We start from the raw sequence: 18,486 nt of genomic DNA on the forward strand, positions 1-18,486 counted from the left end.
ATACCTGAAAGAATTGAAAACAGGCACCCAAACATATATTTGTACAAGAATGTTCACAGTAGCATTACTCACAAAAGTCAAAAAGTAGATATAGTAGCCCACTCAAATGTCCATCATTAGATGAACAAATAAAGAAAATGTGGTATATACAGGTACACACACAAAATATTACTCAACAATAAGAAGAAATGGTGCTACAATGGGGATGAACCTGAAAAACATTGCGCTGAGTCAAAGAAGCCATTTGCTAAAGACCACACATTGTATGGGTCCATTACATGAAATATCTAGAACAGGTAAATCCAAGAACAGAATGAAGATTAGTTGTTGCCAGGATTTGGAGAAAGGTGACAATAGGGAGTGACTGCTTAATGGGTGCAGGGATTTCTTTTGGAGAAATAAAAATATTTCAGAACTAGATAGATGTGGTGGTTGTACAACATTGTGAATGTACTAAATACCACTGGACTGTATGCTTTTGAATGGTTAATTTTGTGTTATGTGAAATTCACATCAGTTTTTTTAAAAAGCTCACACTAGTGTGTGGTCTCCCCAGGTCTGTGTCCATCCAGACCTCAACAGTCGCTCCTGGGAGCGAAGGCAGTATCCAGCGAGACTCTGGCCTCTGGCTGGGCTGAGCGACTTCTTTTCCCCCAGTGCCTTTGAACTCTCTGCACCCAACTCAGCCATGAGCAATGCTGTCACCAGCAATGGGCAGAGGGGCTGGGGCAAGAGTGGGATGGAAAGAATACTGGATGTGGAGACCGAATGTGACAGTGTCCTTGCCCGGCTGCCTGCTTTAGATCTCAGGGGACACGCCATTTCCTCTCCGATAAACTCTAAGCTCTTAGGGTAACCCATGGACCTGCCTGGCTGGGTCTTTGTTGACATTTACAAGGAGCCTCTCTCGCAGCCCTCCAAGGGGTCCCTCTCCCCTGCAGGCTGCATGCCCAGTTCTCCCTGGACCTCCTCAACCCCCTCTCTACTAACCCCCGTTTGAACAGGAAGACACAGCCTGAGCCAGGTCTCCCCTCACAAATCTCCCCACCAGGGCTGGATCGCGCAACAAATAGAGCCGGCCCCAGGGCACTCGCCGGCAGGGCGCAGCCGGTGATCGTCACAGTCCTTCGAAATTCTTAAGATCTAGGTCTTGCGGCACCCCCACAACCTACAAACAGGGTCGGGGCCTTCTCTGCACCTCCAGTTCCCAGCTCACCTCCCTCAGTGTCACAGCCGGTTACCTTTCCTTCCTCCCTGGCAAGGGAGGGCAAGACTTGGGGCTTGCTGACTCCAGGCCCAGCCCAGCCCGGGGCACCCAGGAGCCCCTCAATTGCTACTCAAACAGACAAGAAGCGGCCCGAGTTAGTGGCCAGCTCCACCATGCACTACACATCCTGACCTCTCTGAGCCTCTACTGTCACTCGGGGTCACAACCCTTTCCTGAGCACCTCCCGGGGCAGGGGGCGATGACACACATGCAGCTGCCTGGGGGAGGCCGGCGGTGTCCCCTCCTTTCTGGAAAGCGGAGGGTCCTGGTGGGCTCTGGAAACGCAGCCCAGACCTTTGCAATGCTAGGAGGATGAGGGCGGAGACCTCGCGGTCCCCAACACCAGACTCCCGCCGCCACCGCGCCCGGTCCCGCCCTCCCCACTGCCCCCCCCCCAGCTCCCCGACCCAGGCGCCCCGCCCGGCCAGCTCCTCACCCACCCCAGCCGCGACTGTCTCCGCCGAGCCCCCGGGGCCAGGTGTCCCGGGCGCGCCACGATGCGGCCGCGGCTGTGGCTCCTCCTGGCCGCGCAGCTGACAGGTAAGGCGGCGGCGCGCGGGCTGCCCAAGGGTCTGCGCTCCCGGGGCCTGAGCGGGGAGGTGATAAGTGGCTGTCCTGGCCCTGGTCCTGGCAGGGTGCAGCGTCGAGCCCGCGGTGGCGGGGCGCCCGGGAGGCAGCCTGGCAGGCACGGTCCCTAAGGGTGGAAATAAAATACCTCCATATCGCATTACCCCGGGGGACCGGAGAGCCCCTGGACTGAGGCCACCTCCCCTCAAAAGCCTGGACGCAGAAGGGGAGGCAGTGAAAAAGGGGAGCGAGTGAGGGAAGGAAAGAGAGGGTCGCTGGAGGTCACGAGGGGAAGGAAACAGGTCCCTGCCCAGGGTCCCCGCAGGATGTGCTCGGAGGAAGGTTGGCCAGGCCATGGGTCCTGTGGACACATTTTTATTACTTCCGGGGAAGTGTTTGTAGTACAATCAGACAAACATCGGGCGTTCTCAGTTCTCGGAGGGCTAGGGCAGGGTGATCCCTCTGGCTCCCGTTCTCCCTGATGTCGCTGGTGTTGGGTGTCATGGGTAGCCTGGCTCCCTAGGAAGCAGCCTGGAGGTTGGGTTGTTGGAGTTGGGTGGGGCATCTGGATTGTCCTTCTGAATAAGCCCAGCCAGACTGCCTTTTGGAAGAAGCCTCCACACACACGGAAAACTGCCCAAACTGGTCGATTTGCCCAAAAAGCAAATCGTGCCCAAAAAGCCCAAAGCTGGTCATCTTGCCAGGGGGTGACAAGGCCTGCCCGCCGGGGGTTCTGGCCCAGTGAGTGCAACATCATAAATAGAAAGAGCCCAGGCCGTTCAGAGCACTAAAGTCATTACTGATGGATCTAGAAACATCAGGTCCCTCTGAGAATGGAATTCCTGGGTTACCGAGGGGAACATGCAGTGAGGCCTGGCTCCATGTCCAGCACACAGCAGGGCCTTGGCCACAGCCTGGAGTATTCAGTTCCTAGGGGACAAAAAGCAAGTGGGCCCTGGGAAGAGCCGGGGTGTGTCTCAGCCAGGAGAGGAAATGCACACTCACAGCCCAGGCCTTGCTCTTACAGGAGTCACTTCTGGGTTTTCCCCGAAGGGCTTCGGGCACCTGTGTACTTGCAGCCCCACCGTGTGCTCGTGAGCACATAACCACCATCGGGGAGAGGATTGCAGGTTTCTTCAATTCAGTGGTTCAAAGTCAGGTTCTGGGGTCCCACAAGCTGGGTTTTAATCTGGATCACTGTGTGACCTTGAGCACATCTTTAACCTTCCTGAGTCTCTCTTTCCTCATGGGTAAAGTAGGTGCAAAACAGTATCTCCCCCACAGGATTTGGTGAGGATCAAATGAGACAATGTATGTGCCATGCCAGGCACAGCTCAATAAACTGGCATTATTGATTCTTATTAACTCCCCCAAGAAGTGAGTGACCCAAAGCAAGGAAAAACCTCTGCTCTGCTGGAACGGCAGTGTGGTGTTTGGGGAAACAAGAGGAAGTCCAGCAGCCACTTGCGCCCCAGGCATCATTTCCTTCTTGTTTTTATTTTTATTTTTATTTTTTAATAATTTTTTCTTTTCCAAGACGGAGTCTTGCTCTGTCGCCCAGGCTGGAGTGCAGTGGCGCAATCTTGGCTCACTGCAATCTCCGCCTCCCGGTTTCAAGCGATTCTCCTGCCTCAGCCTCCCTAGTAGCTGGGATTAGAGGCACACGCCATCATGCCTGGATAATTTTTGTATTCTTAGTAGAGACAGGGTCTCGCTATGTTGCCCAGGCTGGTCTCGATATCCTGAGCCCAAGTGATCCTCCTGCCTCGATCTCCCAAAGTGCTGGGATTACAAACATGAGCCACCACACCCGGCCCCATCATTTCATTCTTGATGCAAGCGAAAGCTAAGAGTGGTCCAGGAGCGAAGTCAAAAAGTCGAAGTTCATTTCATCAGTGTTGGAGAAGGCCATTGTGGGGCCACGGAGCCTGAGCTGCAAGTGCAGGCAGGATTTTAAACATGAGGTGCTCAGTAAGCTGGCTCCTCTTGGGCACACACACATGCCCTCTGGCCTCCTCTGCCTACCCAGGTCTGTGTCCTCTCTGTGCCTCCCAACTCCTGCGCCTCTGCCCTGGCCTGCAATGTCTCCCTTTGCTCCACAGCCAAAATGAAGGGCTCACCAGGTCAGATTGTGTTTGTTGGAAGCTGTGCAGCCTTGGTGTGTATAGAACCTGTTCTGATCCTTCTCCTTGAGATTTAATTTACTTCCAGTAACAACCCTGTGATATGAGACACAGGGACAGTATTTACCTGTGTACATGGCCATACAGTTTGCAGTGTGCTTTTTTGGACAGCATTTATTTCCAACCCTCAGAGGCAGGCAGGACAACAGCCCCAAGCTGTCCTCCTTTCATAAGAAGACAGAGGCTTGGTGACTGGCCTGAGGTCTCACAGCTGGCACGGCCAGAGGCTGGGTTCAGGGCCGGGTCTGTGAGTCCTGCTCTAGCTCCTCATGAATAAGCCCCTGCTTGCCGGGTGCTTCTCGTCAGAGTCTAAGATGAACTCCCAGCCCTGCTTCTGTGGTGTCTGTCCTTCCACTGGGGAATAGGGATCCAGTGACCCATCAGTTGCTGGGCTCGGGGGTCATGGGCTGTAATTGTACCTACCAGGGTCTGTCCAGCAACGGACAGACCAGCCACATGCTCTGCTGTGATTCTGGGCTCCTCTCCCAGCCTGTCCTGGGTCTCCTTCGGCAGTTTGGAGCCTACCGAAGGGCTGTACATCCAGTGGCAGCCAGGGGAGGTGAAAGGCAACCAGCTTTGGCTTCAGACTTCAAATCCTTGAGTTTGACTCCTAGGCCACTTACATACTGTAAGTGGGACTTTGAACAAGTAACTTCATGCCTCAGTTTCCTCATCTGTGTAATGAGGATTAAAAATCCTGGATCCATCCTTTTGTGGTGGTACATGCCTATAGTCTCAGCTACTTGGGAGGCTGAGGTGGGAAGATAGATTGAGCCCAGGAGGTCAAGGCTGAAGTGTACTATGATAGTGCCTGTGAGTAGCCACTCCACTCCAACCTGGGCAACATAACAAGACCCCATGTCTTTTAAAAAATTCCAAAGCCAGTTTGAGGCTTGATTGAGTTCCTTTATGCAAGGGCCAGGCATATAAGTACACAATAAACAAATGGCAGCTTTCTCCCCTGTACCTTTGTAAAGCTGAACTTAGCAAACACCTGCCTTCCAGATGATCTCCTGGGAGGTGGGGTATGTGAACTCTGAGTCCAGGAGCCAACAGCTGCACTCAACACACTCCCTGGACCCAGTAACTGGGCAAGTTCTTCCATGACTTTTCCTTTGACACTTGACTCAGTGTGACTGCGAGGTCCCACAGCTGTGGCTAGGAAAATGTGCGATGTCTCTGTTCTTGGCTTTTCCTAGTTCTCCATGGCAGCTCAGTCCTCCAGCAGACCCCTGCATACATAAAGGTGCAAACCAACAAGATGGTGATGCTGTCCTGCGAGGCTAAAATCTCCCTCAGTAACATGCGCATCTACTGGCTGAGACAGCGCCAGGCCCCGAGCAGTGACAGTCACCACGAGTTCCTGGCCCTCTGGGATTCCGCAAAAGGGACTATCCACGGTGAAGAGGTGGAACAGGAGAAGATAGCTGTGTTTCGGGATGCAAGCCGGTTCATTCTCAATCTCACAAGCGTGAAGCCGGAAGACAGTGGCATCTACTTCTGCATGATCGTCGGGAGCCCCGAGCTGACCTTCGGGAAGGGAACTCAGCTGAGTGTGGGTAAGAAGCAGGCTCAATGCTATCAGTGAGCACCGATTGTGTGCCAGGCACGTGCCAGGCACTGGGACCACCAGGCTTCAGTGTGCCCCACTCTGCAGCCGTGACTAATGGCACTGCTGCTAATAGTAACAGAAAGTACATGTGGAGACTTACCCAGGCCAAGCCCCTCCAAGTGTTTACATAGTTAGCTTGCTTAATGCTGCCAACCACCCTGGAAGGTAGGTCTATTACCTAACCACTTTAGGTGGGAATAAGGTGAAACTGGAAGAGACGGGTCAGAGTCAGAGATGAGCATTGTGCTTCTCTTTTTTATTTATTATTATTTTTTTTGAGACAGAGCCTCACTGTGTTGCCCAGGCTGGGGTGCAGTGGTGCAATCTTGGCTCACTGCAGCCTCTGCTTCCCAGGTTCAAGTGATTCTCCTGCCTCAGCTTCCCGAGTAGCTGGGATTACAGGCATGAGCCACCACACCTGGCTAATTTTTTGTATTTTTAGTGGAGACGAGATTTCACCATGTTGGCCAGGTGGGTCTCGAACTCCTGACCTCAAGTGATCCACCCGCCTTAGCCTCCCAAAGCACTAGGATTACAGGCATGAGCCACCGTGCCTGTCCAGGCATTATTCTTCTTATGGGGACAGGGCAGTGCTGTCCTTCAGGCCACATCAGGGACATTCGAAGCTACGGCTGGATTGGGCTGAGCCCCTTGGCCTTATAGTGGTGTTAGAAATCCCCAGAGTGTGCACACAGGGAAAGGAGGCCCTCACTGCCCTGATATACCCAGTGAGGGCATTTCTAGGGGCAGTGGAGGGACAGGTGCCCTTATGTTCTCTGTGAGGGCCTACAGCTCGAATTCATACCTGAGTCGAAGTTAGTAAGGAGACTGAGCCAGGCCCAGCTCTGCTTGCAAACTTGCCATGCTTTCTCCCCTAGGCCTCAGTGTTCTCTTCTGTGTCACACGGGGGTGCTGATGGCCTCCATGACCCACTTAATCCCAGAGAAGCTGCAGACCTCTGACTTAAGTCAGCAAGTCCAGCAGATGCACATTTCAAGCCACAGATGAAATTCTAAATTTTTTAAGTCATGTTTAAAAAAGCAAAAAGAAGCAAGTAAAATTAATTTAAATAATGTTATATTTAACTCAATTTATTAACTATATTTTCATCTCAACATGTAATCAATATAAAAAGTATTGCTGAAATAGTTTACATTCATTTTTCATACTAAGTGTTCGATGAGCATTTTACATAAAACATATGGCTCATCTCGATTCAGACTGGCCACATTTCACGTGCTCAGCAGCACCTGTGGCGTATTGGACCGAAGGCATTTAGTTATGGGTGGTAACTCTCACAGCCTGGCTCTGGCTCTAGCCCCACCTCCAGCTTGGCCCAAGGCTGGAGCCAACCCCCTCCAGGGCTCCCACTGCCCTGCTTCCTGCTCACTTGAGGGCACTAAAAGCCACAAGGGGACCCAGAAATTAGACCACTCAGCGTGAGGAAGTGCAGGGGCAGCTGGGGACAGCAGCACGATTAGGAAGACACAAACCAAAGTGATGCCCCGCCACCTCTTGCTAGCCTGGGAGGGTGTATTGCAGGCAAGAAGCTGAGGCATTCCTTCACGTGGGGGTCCTCTGATTTTCGTATTGAAAAATGGACTTTGGGGGTTTGGGGTTTGGGGTTTGGCTTTAGCTTATTGTTTTTGTCTCTGTAAGCCCCACACCTTTCCACTCATGAGATTTCAGAGTCTGAGAGGAGGGTGGAATAAACACAGCTAGTTTCCAGAGCTTCCCACCGCCTCCATCCCAACCGCACTCACTCCTGACTTCCGTGTTTCCAAACCCCCAAACCCCTCCCAGCACTACAGGAATGTCAATGCCTCTCTCCAGCGCTGGCTTGCAGCCAAACCTGCTTCTCCCCAGGGCTTGCAACCAGACCTTCTTTGGAGCCAAAACCCACCTTCTCACCCAAGAAAGGCCTTTTAGAGGACAAAGCTGGGATGGTTGAGAAAGTGTTTGGGGAAAGACAGGGCCTTTTTCAGGCCCTTAAGTATATCATGGGCTCGAAGTTTTATTCCTTTTAAGAACAGAGAGGGAGAGATTAAACTGGGGGCTCAGGAGGAATCCAGGGGGACCTGGCTCTAGGCAAGAAGAATTTAAAACAGAACAGTCCCCCAACCTGAGTCTCCCACTAGACCCAGGCTGTGGTGCCCAGCCAAGGCACTGAGGGCCCAAAGAGTTGGCTCCCCTCTGGGCTCACTACTGTCCATCTGAAAGACGTCCCTGCTTCCTCGGGTAGAAAATAAGTCAAACAGAACTACTTCTAGGGCCATGAGGATTGAAGGAGGCAACACTCCCAGGAGAGGGCCAGGCTCGTTGCACGCTCTCCGACCCTGCTGATGAGAGTTTCCTCTTACAATAGTTGCCCTCGGCACTATGATGACCCAGGGCCTTGGGTGGACCTAAAGTGTTCAACTTTTTGTCAGAAAATCTTTGCACGTGAGATAGTGTGGCAGAACGAGAAGCACAGGTTTTAGAATCAAGGTCTTTTGGTGCAGATACTGGCTCTGCAGCCAGTGACTGTCTAACTTTGGACACATTATTTCAGCTCTCTGAGCCTAGGCTTCCTCCTGGATAAAATGGGGACAACAGTGCCTGCCCCAAAAGTTGTTGTCTCCAGTAAACTTATGCTGAAAGGCTCAGCACTGCTCCCCACACATGGTTGGAGCTTAGTGCACATTCATCCTAGTTGCTTCTTCCCATCAATGTCTTGAAGCAGACAAACAGATCGTGTTCTCTCCGCTTTCCAGAGGAGGCTCAGAGAGGTGAGGGGTTAAAATGTCTACTTTTATCTAGAAGATGCCAGCCCAAAAATGACTGATCTGTGGGCTTCCCCTGCCTGTTCCCCCTTACAACCCCCCAACACCTTTTTTTTTTTTTTGAGACGGAGTCACTGTCACCCAGGCTGGAGTTTAGTGGCAGGATCTTGGCTGACTGCAACCTCTGCCTCACAGGTTCAAACGACTCTGCTGCCTCAGCCTCCTGAGTAGCTGGGATTACAGGCACGTGCCACCACGCCCAACTAATTTTTGTATTTTTAGTAGAGACGGGGTTTTGCCATGTTGGCCAGGCTGGTCTTGGACTCCTGACCTCAGGTGATCCGCCTGCCTCGGCCTCCCAAAGTGCTGGGATTACAGGCGTGAGTCACCGCGCCCAGCCTTAATATTTCTTTTCTTTTCTTTTCTTTTCTTTTTTTCTGTCCCCCTGACTCTAGAGTTTAGGTTCATGGTGTCTCCTTACTCCCTCTCCTACCATTTTGGAGAAAATCAGTGCAGAGAGATCTGTTTCCTTAACCCACAAAGGCAAGGGTTGGACTCTGTGGCCAGCAGTGCCCCCTTCATCCCCAGTAGGCATCAGAGCCACAGCTGTCTTCCTTTGCTCTGGGTGCCGGCCCACTGCCCCTCCCAACACTTCAGCAGGGGTCACTGGGTAAAAATGAAGGAGAGGGGTGACCCATCCAGGAGTCAGGACAGGGGCTTGGGGTCCCAACACAGCACTCACCACTTGGGGCTGCAGGGGCCAGCTCCCCTCGTCTCTGGCGTTCACCTTTGAAATTAAAGTTTGAGACTGAACTTCCCTTAGCTCTGATATTATATATATATTTTAGGGCCATCTGAGAAGGAAAACCAATCCCCAAATATGACACCTGCGTGGTACTCTACATGCAGAAAAGGGCACCCCCTCCTTCCATGAGCTTCCTCCATGTGCTTAGGGAATGCCGAGTTGGGCGGAGGGGCTCGTGCCAAAGGCTGGGCGATCCAGCCCTGGGGCTCAAGGTCTTCAGCCAGGTGGAGCCACATCTACTGAAACTTTTTTTGGACACACTGTCCCTTTCATTCTCAGATAATCCCAAGAAGGAGGTGGCAGTTATCATTATTTCAGCAGATAAGGAAATTGAGGCACAGAAAAATGCTATGACTTGTCCCAAGTCACGCAGTGGTTAATCAGGGGTGTAGGTCGGCCGGGTGCGGTGGCTTGCACCTGTAATACTAGCACTTTTGGAGGCCAAAGTGAGTGGATTACCTGAGATCAGGAGTTCAAGACCAGCCTGGCCAACATGGTGAAACCCCGTCTCTACTAAAAATACAAAAAATTAGACGAATGCAGTGGCACGACGAATGCAGTGGTACGCGCCTGTAATCCCAGCTACTCTGGAGGCTGAGGCAGGATAATTGCTTGAACCCGGGAGGCAAAGGTTGCAGTGAGCCGAGATCATGCCACTGCCCTCCAGCCTGGGCTACAGAGCGAGACTTTGTCTCAAAAAATAAATAAATAAATAAATAAAAATAAATAAATCAGAGGTGTAGGCTCTGCTCAGGTCTGTGTGGCTCCAGAGCCTTCCTCTCTCCAGGACACCAAGCTGAACCCCATCCCTAGGCCCTCACCCCTTTCCCAACATCTGAGAATTCAGAAAGCAGATCAAACATTCTATTGCTCTGTGAACTTCAAGCCCTGTAGCAGCCTGGGGAACAGTCATAAGGACTTCAGTACTTGGATGTAAGACAAATTTTGTTCATTTGTTCATTTATTTGCTCTTGAGACAGGGTCTTGCTCTGTCGCCAAGGCCAGAGTGCAGTTGCATGATCATGGCTCACTTCAGCCTTGACTTCCCAAGCTCAGGTGATCCTCTCACCTCAGCCTCCTGGGTAGCTGGGACTGTAGGCATATGCCACCACGCCTGGCTAAACTTTTTATTTTTTGTAGAGAGGGGGTTTCACCATGTTGCCCAAGCTGGTCTCAACCTCCCAAGCTCAAATGATCTCCTGCCTTGGCCTCCGGAAGTGTTGGGATTCCAGGCATGAGCCACCACACCCGGCCATAAGACAAAGTTTTGTCTTTGAGCCACGTGGTGTTCACTTGGCTAAGATATGTGTCTTGCTTTCTTTCTGTAGTTGATTTCCTTCCCACCACTGCCCAGCCCACCAAGAAGTCCACCCCCAAGAAGAGAGTGTGCCGGTTACCCAGGCCAGAGACCCAGAAGGGTGAGTTCCCTATCCCTCTGCACCCTCAGAAACAAGGCAGACATCCCCTTGCCCTCCCTCCCTCCCCTCCTTCCTTCCCCAGGCACTTTCCAAGTGTCAACTCTAGAGCCTATCTCCCCAGCCCAAGCTAGGGTCAGAAAGGATGCTGAGTGTGACAGCAACTCACAGTCTCGTGGGAGACAGACTCGTAAATTGTTACTGGACAAAGCTTAATGGAGGAGATCTCCACCCACACCCCTGCACACAAATGTCCACAGCTTCATTATTCATACTAGCCAAAAGCAGAAACTACCCAAACATCCACCAGCTAATGAGTTGATTAACAAAATGTGGCTTATTTATTATCGTGGAATATTGTTTGGCCATAATAAAGAATAAAATGAAAGGAGCCAGTCACAAAAATCCATATACTATATGATTCCATGATTATGGAATATCCAGCATATGATCCTCTGTAGAGACAGAATGTAGATTGGTTGCTGCCTAAGGCTGGGGGCTTGGGAAAGAAATGGGGAGTGATTCCTAATGGGTATAAGGTTTCTTTTTAGGGGAATTTAAATGTTCTGAAATTACATTATGATAATGGTTGCACAACTCCATGAATACACTAAAAACCATGACATTGTACACTTTAAACAAGGGGACTTTATGAGTAAATTATAACTCAATAAAGCTGTTAACAAACAAAAAATCCACTCAAAGGACCAGCACTTTAAACTTTTCCAGTTTTGGCCAGACGTGGTGGCTCACACCTGTAATCCCAGCACTTTGGGAGGCCCAGATGGGTGGATCGCCTTGAGCTCAGGAGTTAGAGACCAGCCTGGGCAACATGGTGAAACTCTGTCTCTACAAAAATGTAAAAAAATTAGATGGGCGTGGTGGCACATGCCTGTAGTCCCAGCTACTCAGGAGGCTGAGGTGGATGCCTTGAGCCTGGGAGGTGGAGATTGAAGTGAGCTGAGATCCTGCCACTGCACTCCAGCCTGGGTGATAGAGCCAGACCCTGTCTCAAAAAAAAGTTTCCAGTTTTAATACCTAACAGAGGACCTAATACACAGTATGTGCTAGTTCATGAATACATGTTTGTTTGCAAATGAACACATTTGCTTCTCTATGCTACACCAGACACCTCAGCTGGAGTGTATGCACATACACACACACACAGACACACATGCCCATGCACATGCTTTCCTTAAACCCATCAGCCCAAACGTGTTTCTGGAAAAATACTGACCTCAGCCCAGCAAAAGTCACTGGTGACAAACAGAAAGTGCCATCTGCTGCTACCCAGAAAACAAACCACAAGCAGCCCCAGGAGCACTGCCTCACACTGCTCAGTTTGCTTTGTCTTAAATATTTTAAGTACCAGAAATTATTGAGGACGGCACTGAATAGGATCTGGGAGACCAGGGTGGGAAGCTGCCATCACATGAGGTCACAGTAAAAAGAAAATCAGAACCAATGTACAGAAGAGTAAAGTCTTAAGGAGCTTAAGAGTAACCTTATTTTATAAAGTCCCATGCCCTGACCCCTTCACCTAAACGATTTCAGGCAGACTACAATAAAAAGGATATAAAAGGCAAATACAATAGAGCCACTAAGATGAGGGCGCAAGAACTGGTTGTGTGCTATGGCTGTGGAGAACCCGGCAACATCAGTTTAAACAAAGGGAAGACCCCAAGTTGTATGGCACCCCAACCCCAGTGATAGAAAGAAACAACCTGCCACCAAAAGAAGAAACCTTCATCCTAGCACTAAATTCTAGAAGCAATCTGCCCATTCATCTTCATGTAAGGACAGCTGAATGACGGCAAACTCAGTCATACTTTTATAAATGATGGCAAAAACAAAGGTCTTCAGATTTCTTGCATAATTTCTTTTCTTTCTTTTTTTTTCTTTTTAAATGGAGTCTCACTGTGTTGCCCAGGCTGGAGTGCAGTGGCGTGATCTCAGCTCATTGCAACCTCCTCCTCCCAGGTTCAAGTGATTCTCCTGCCTCAGCCTCCAGAGTAGCTGGGATTACAGGTGCCCACCACCACGCTTGGCTAATTTTTGTATTTTTAGTAGAGGCAGGGTTTCACCATGTTGGCCAAACTGGTCTTGAGCTCCTGACTTCAGGTGATCCACCTGCCTTGGCCTCCAAAGTGCTGGGATTACAGGCGTGAGCCACTACGCCTGGCCTCTTGCATCATTTCTTGTACTAACCCTCAGTAAATTCCCAGGGCAAAATGCAAACCAAACATTAATAGGTTATTAAGAATAACCCGGATGTGTGTGAAGGTGACCTAGTGGAGTAAGGCTGGGGATGGGTGTGGGGAAAGTAGGTGGAGGTTACACTGAGGAGAGTGGCCCTGGGTCAGTGTAGCCTAGTGGCAAGTCAGTCAGGCCTAGGTCTGAATCTCTGTCTACCACTGCCTGTACTATGAGACACTGAATAGGTGATTCAGCCTCTATGAACCTCAGTTTCCTTGTCTGTAAAATGGGGATGCAGGACTAAATGAGATGCTATTATACACCAGGCACTCAGAGCTTGTGGGGCGTCCACACAGACCTCAAAGCCTGTTATCATGAATGAAACCCATGGGGTCACTGAGAAGGCACTGCCCCTTGAGGCTTAGGGCTGTTCCTAAGACAACACCCTTAGGTGCTGGGGGACCATTTCTAAACCATGGACTCAGGAGCAGAGTGCAGATCCAGAGCTCAGGAGACCCTGAGGCCCCGGTAAGATGAGGAAGGCTGGGCTGGGGGTGTCGTTGGTGTGGCTCTGGCAAATGACCCCTTACCCAAGCACGTTATTTGCAGCAGCAGCTTTTCCCAGAGAGTCAAATTTTGGATGGGAGACAGTGCTCCAGAGGAGACCTGTAGCTACATTGCTGGCCTCCACAGTGGTCTTAACCATGACCTCTCCTCAGGAAGGAGCCCTGCCGCCCTGTACATCCCTGTGACCTGCACCCACCTCCATTACGGTTTTTAAAAACTTAGTTGAGCTAGGCGTGGTGGCTCACACCTATAATCCCAGCACTTTGGGAGGCCAAAGCTGGTGGATAACCTGAGGTCAGGAGTTCGAGACCAGCCTGATCAACACGGCAAAACCCCATTTCCACTAAAAATACAAAAATTAGCTGGGCATTGTGGTGGGCACCTGTAATCCCAACGACTTAGGAGGCTGAGGCAGGAGAATCGCTTGAACCCAGGAGGTGGAGGTTGTGGTGAGCCGAGATCACGCCATTGCACTTCAGCCTGGGCGACAGAGCAAGACCCTGTCTCAAAAAAAAAAAAAAAACCTTAGTTGAGATATAATTTGCATACCACAAAGTTCACCCATTTTAAGCATACAAATTCAATGATTTGGGGTAAATTTACCAAGTTGGGCGACCGTTACCGTAATCTAGTTTTAGAAGGTTTCCATCACCCCAGTAAGATTCCCTGTGCTTGTTCACAGCTCATCTCTGTTCCCAGCCCCTGGCAGCCACTAATCTACCGTCTACCTCTGCAGATTTGCCTCCCCAGGGCATCTCACAGAAGTGGAATCACACACCATGGGGTCTTTCATGCTTGGCTTCTTTCACTTAGCACCATGTTTTGAGGTTCATCCAGGTTGGGAGAACAAATAGGAGGTGAGAGGGAGCCCAGCAGATGCCCTCAGCATCTCAGAGGGGCCCTCATCCAGCCTCCCTGTCCGTGTATGAATCTCCTCTCCACACCCCAGCCATCCAGCCTTGGCTTGTTCCCCTCTAGTGACAGTGGGCTGCCACCCATGTAGCAGCCCGCTCCCTTCCCTCCTGTACCTCTCATGCCCTCATGCAGCTGAGGTGGGACCCACAGGGGCTTGGAACTCGGAGGATCTGTGTCCACACCCTGGTCCTGCCTTTTAGTAGCTGGGTGACCTTGGTTATATAATTTAACCTCTTTGAATCTTGTTGTTTTTGTTTTTTGAACTGTGAAATGAGAGGTAAAAATAATGGCAAGCCAGGCACGGTGGCTCACACCTGTAATCCCAGCACTTTGGGAGGCCAAGGCAGGTGGATCACATAAGGTCAGGAGCTCGAGACCAGCCTGGCCAACATGGTGAAAACCCATCTCTACTAAAAACACAAAAATCAGCCAGGTGTGGTGACAGATGCCTGTAATCCCAGCTACTAAGGAGGCTGAGAAAGGAGAATCGCTTGAACCCAGGAGGCAGAGGTTGCGGTGAGCCCAGATCTCGCCATTGCACTCCAGCCTGGGCAACAACAGCGAAACTCCATCTCAAAAATAAATAAATAAATAAATAAATAAATAAATAATTTAAAAATACCAATACCTTTCTTCCTCACAAAATGGGAGTTTGCATTTAGTATGTACTTAGCACATATGTATTCAGTAAAAATCCTCTCTCTTCCTTGACATCCACAATGCTTTCCAATTTTCCGAACCTCAAGCCCAAATCTGCAGCCTTGCCCTTTCACCCATGGGCCCTGCTCTGCCCCTCCGCTACTCAAGGGACCAGCCACAGGGGCCTGAAGGGTGTCAGAGGAGGATTTGGGACATTGATAGTGTAAAGTCTGCTGTTTAAATAGCACACAAAATGGACAAAGGAACAGATAGTCAACTCGTAGAAGAAAAATCATACAAGTTCCCAATATATGAAAATAGGCCAAAGCTTATAAGAAATTAGGGAATTTAAGTGAAATAACATTTTCCCCCACTTGACTGGCAAAAACTAAAACATTTTGATGATATCAAGGGTCAGCAAGGTGCACTATTGGCGGGTGGGGACGGAAGTCAGTGCCGCCTTTTAGGGAGGCATTTGACAGCATCTGTCACAATTTAAAATGGGCAAAGTCTGTGGTTTAGTAGTTCCCGTTCTCAGTATTTACCTCAGGAAGGCACCTTTGTAAGGAAATATACAGGTTGTTTTCTGCAGAGTTATTTGTAAAAGTAAAACACAGGAAACAATCAAAAGGCCCACTGATGACAAGTAACTCATGGTACATCCATGCTGTCAGATGTTACTCTGCTGGAAGAAAGAACACATTGACTAAGTGAAGGAAAAAAGGCACGTTGAAAAAATAAAGGTACAAAAGAACAATTTGTACAGTATAATCCACTCTATATATTTTTTAAAACTATATGTATTTAAGGCCAGTTGCGGTAGCTCACACCTGTAATCCCAGCACTTTGGGAGGCTGAGGCGGGTGGATCACTTGAGGCCAGGAGATTGAGACCATCCTGGCCAACGTGGTGAAACCCCGTCTCTACTAAAAATACAAAAATTAGCCAGGCATGACGGCGGACGCCTGTAATCCCAGCTACTTGGGAGGCTGAGGCAGGAGAATCGCTTGAACCCAGAAGGTGGAGGTTGCAGTGAGCCAAGATTGTGCCACTGCACTCCAGCCTGGGCGACAGAGTGAGACTCTGTGTCAAAACAAACAAACAAACAAACGAACAAACCCTATATGTATCTATAAAAATTACATAGGCATGGAAAGAGAAAGTTACTAAATTATCAATGGTGATTAATTCTGTGAAGGAGCAAAGATGTCAGGGAGCACTCTAATCCTATATTTAAATGTCTTACAATGAAAATATATTCAGCTATTTCTTGTGAAATTAAAAGTTTTAAAAATAAATAGTAAAAGACTCATTACCAGGCATGAAAATTGTCTACTTCTTAAAAATTTGGATGTGGGACATGAAAATTTATATATAAAATGATTTCAATAATGTTTAAAGTGCTTACAAAGACTAGACGATGGCCGGACATGGTGGCTCAGGCCTGTAATCCCAGCACTTTGGGAGGCCAAGGTGGGCGGATTGCTTGAGGCCAGGAGTTTGAGACCAGCCTGGCCAACATGATAAAACCCTCTCTCTACTAAAGATACAAAAATTAGCCAGGCATGGTGGCACATGCCTGTAGTCCCAGCTACTCGGGAGGCTAAGAACGAGAATCCCTTGAACCCAGGAGGCGGAAGTTGCAGTGAGCTGAGAATGCACCACTGCACTCCGGCCTGGGTGACAGAGCAAGACTCTGTCTCAAAAAAAAAAAAAAAAAAAAAAAAAGACTTGAGGAAAAATACATTACATCGAAATACAAATGGTGGTATTCTCTGGGAGGTGGGGCTTCCAGTTGAATTTTTCGCTCCTTGTATTTTTCTGCGTGTCTCATGCAGAAAAATGTTCCGTGTTGAACACATGTCACATGTGTGTTTTCCAGGCCCACTTTGTAGCCCCATCACCCTTGGCCTGCTGGTGGCTGGCGTCCTGGTTCTGCTGGTTTCCCTGGGAGTGGCCATCCACCTGTGCTGTGAGTTGTCTCCTCTTGGGTTGTTGGGTGTCCCTGTTTGCTGTTTGAAGTGTCCCTGGGATACTTTCTTCTCTAGGGGAGCAGAGCAGATGGCAGCCTGGTGGGAATTTGCCTCAGAGAACCTACGGTATTTCCGGAGGTAGTTCTTGGCCTGGGGCTACGCAGCCAAAACCAAAGACCACCCTGTCCCTGGAGTCAGGCAAACCTGGGTTTGAGTGCAACGTGGCTGTTTCCTGATCCAGTGCCCCGGTCTCTCTGAGCCTCGGCTGCCTCAGATGGGGGTAGGACATTAGCTACCTCCCAGAGTTGCTGTTTGTAAATTCCTACCCCAAATGCCTGGCACCCGGCACATGTCAGTGAGTGGGAACGCACGTGAACAGTTGAGACCAAAGCCCAGTGTCCAGAAAAGTTTGCCTATGGGGTTTGTGTTGTGTTCCTAGAAGTTAGAAATCCTCTCCACGACACCGATATTGATGAGGCTGTGGGAAACAGAAATGACTGCTGCTCCCAGCCACCCCAGAGACGGGACTGTCTCCTTCTATGGCCCCCACCCCAAGCTCTGCACAGCACTGGGTTCACAAGAAAGACGGGGAGCCGGAGGGGAGGCCTGCATGGCTGCCCTAGAGCCCAGAGCCCAGACTCTACCCCGGTTCTTCTGCTCACCTGTGCCACCTCGAGCAAGCCCCTTCCCCTCTCTGCACATCTATGAAATGGGCAGGTGGGACAGCAAGGGCATGAACTAGATCAGTGGCTCTTAACTTTTGTAGGTCACAGACCCCTTTGAACATACGATGAAAATAACGGACCTCTCCCCACAGAAATGCACCCAGGAGCATACTTTTGCCTACAATTGTTCCCCACAGAGTGGCCCATGTACCCCATTCTAAGAAACCCATAAATTTCAGTGGTTTGCAAACTCTCTTGATCAAGGAAGGACCTCATTGGTAAAATATTTTGAAACACATTTAATAACATGCATAAAATATTAAATAAGCGAATACAGCTAATTGAGTATTATAAAGTAAATGCAGCAGTTGGCTGTATTTACTTATTTAATATTTTATGTATGTTATTAAATGTGCTTCAAAATGAAAAGTAAGTTGGGTGTAGTGGCAAGTGCCCGTACTCGAGAGGCTGAGGAGGAAGGATCACTTGAGCCCAGGAGTTCAAGTCTAGCCTAGACAACATAATAAGACCCCATTCCTAAAAAAATAAATGAAAATCAAAAGTAATAAAGGCTGAAATACAAATGTCAATAGACATGCTTTTATTTTCTTCCTAACTCCCAGTGGGAAATCTCGCTCACCCTCTGAATGCAATTGCCCTAGCCTGAGACTGCCTGTCTCTGGGACCTTTCATGTCTGACCTGCTGTGAAGGGCAAGCAGGTGTGTTTAAGGACACAGACTCTGCAGCTGATTAATTGAGTTTGAATTCTGGCTTTCCCACTTACTAGCTGCATGACTTTGGGCATGTTATCCAGTAATTCACTCACTCTGTGTCTCAGTTTCCCACATATAAAATGGAGATCTTAAAAGTAGTATCCAACTCAGGTTTTCAGTGAGCATTAAGGGGATTAAAACGTGTA

At 49.6% G+C, this 18,486-nt stretch overlaps 1 protein-coding gene across 6 annotated transcripts in view; it reads left to right on the forward strand.

The window, feature by feature from the left end:
- The first annotated feature begins 1,678 nt into the window (after positions 1-1,678).
- Positions 1,679-18,486, forward strand: part of CD8B (CD8 subunit beta) — a 46,520-nt gene continuing 29,712 nt past the window's right edge. The window contains exons 1-4 of one of the 6 annotated variants that reach the window (XM_009442805.4): positions 1,679-1,807; positions 5,217-5,576; positions 10,525-10,614; positions 16,811-16,900. In XM_009442805.4, coding sequence (XP_009441080.2) covers positions 1,765-1,807; positions 5,217-5,576; positions 10,525-10,614; positions 16,811-16,900 — 583 coding nt within the window. In that variant the 5' untranslated portion in view covers positions 1,679-1,764. The remainder of the gene's footprint in view (positions 1,808-5,216; positions 5,577-10,524; positions 10,615-16,810; positions 16,901-18,486) is intronic. The other 5 variants (XM_003949835.5, XM_009442806.4, XM_001139428.7 and 2 more) reach the window with 5 other exon arrangements.

This window comes from Pan troglodytes, chromosome 12 (assembly GCF_028858775.2).
Source record: "Pan troglodytes isolate AG18354 chromosome 12, NHGRI_mPanTro3-v2.0_pri, whole genome shotgun sequence".
Lineage (NCBI taxonomy): Eukaryota > Metazoa > Chordata > Mammalia > Primates > Hominidae > Pan > Pan troglodytes.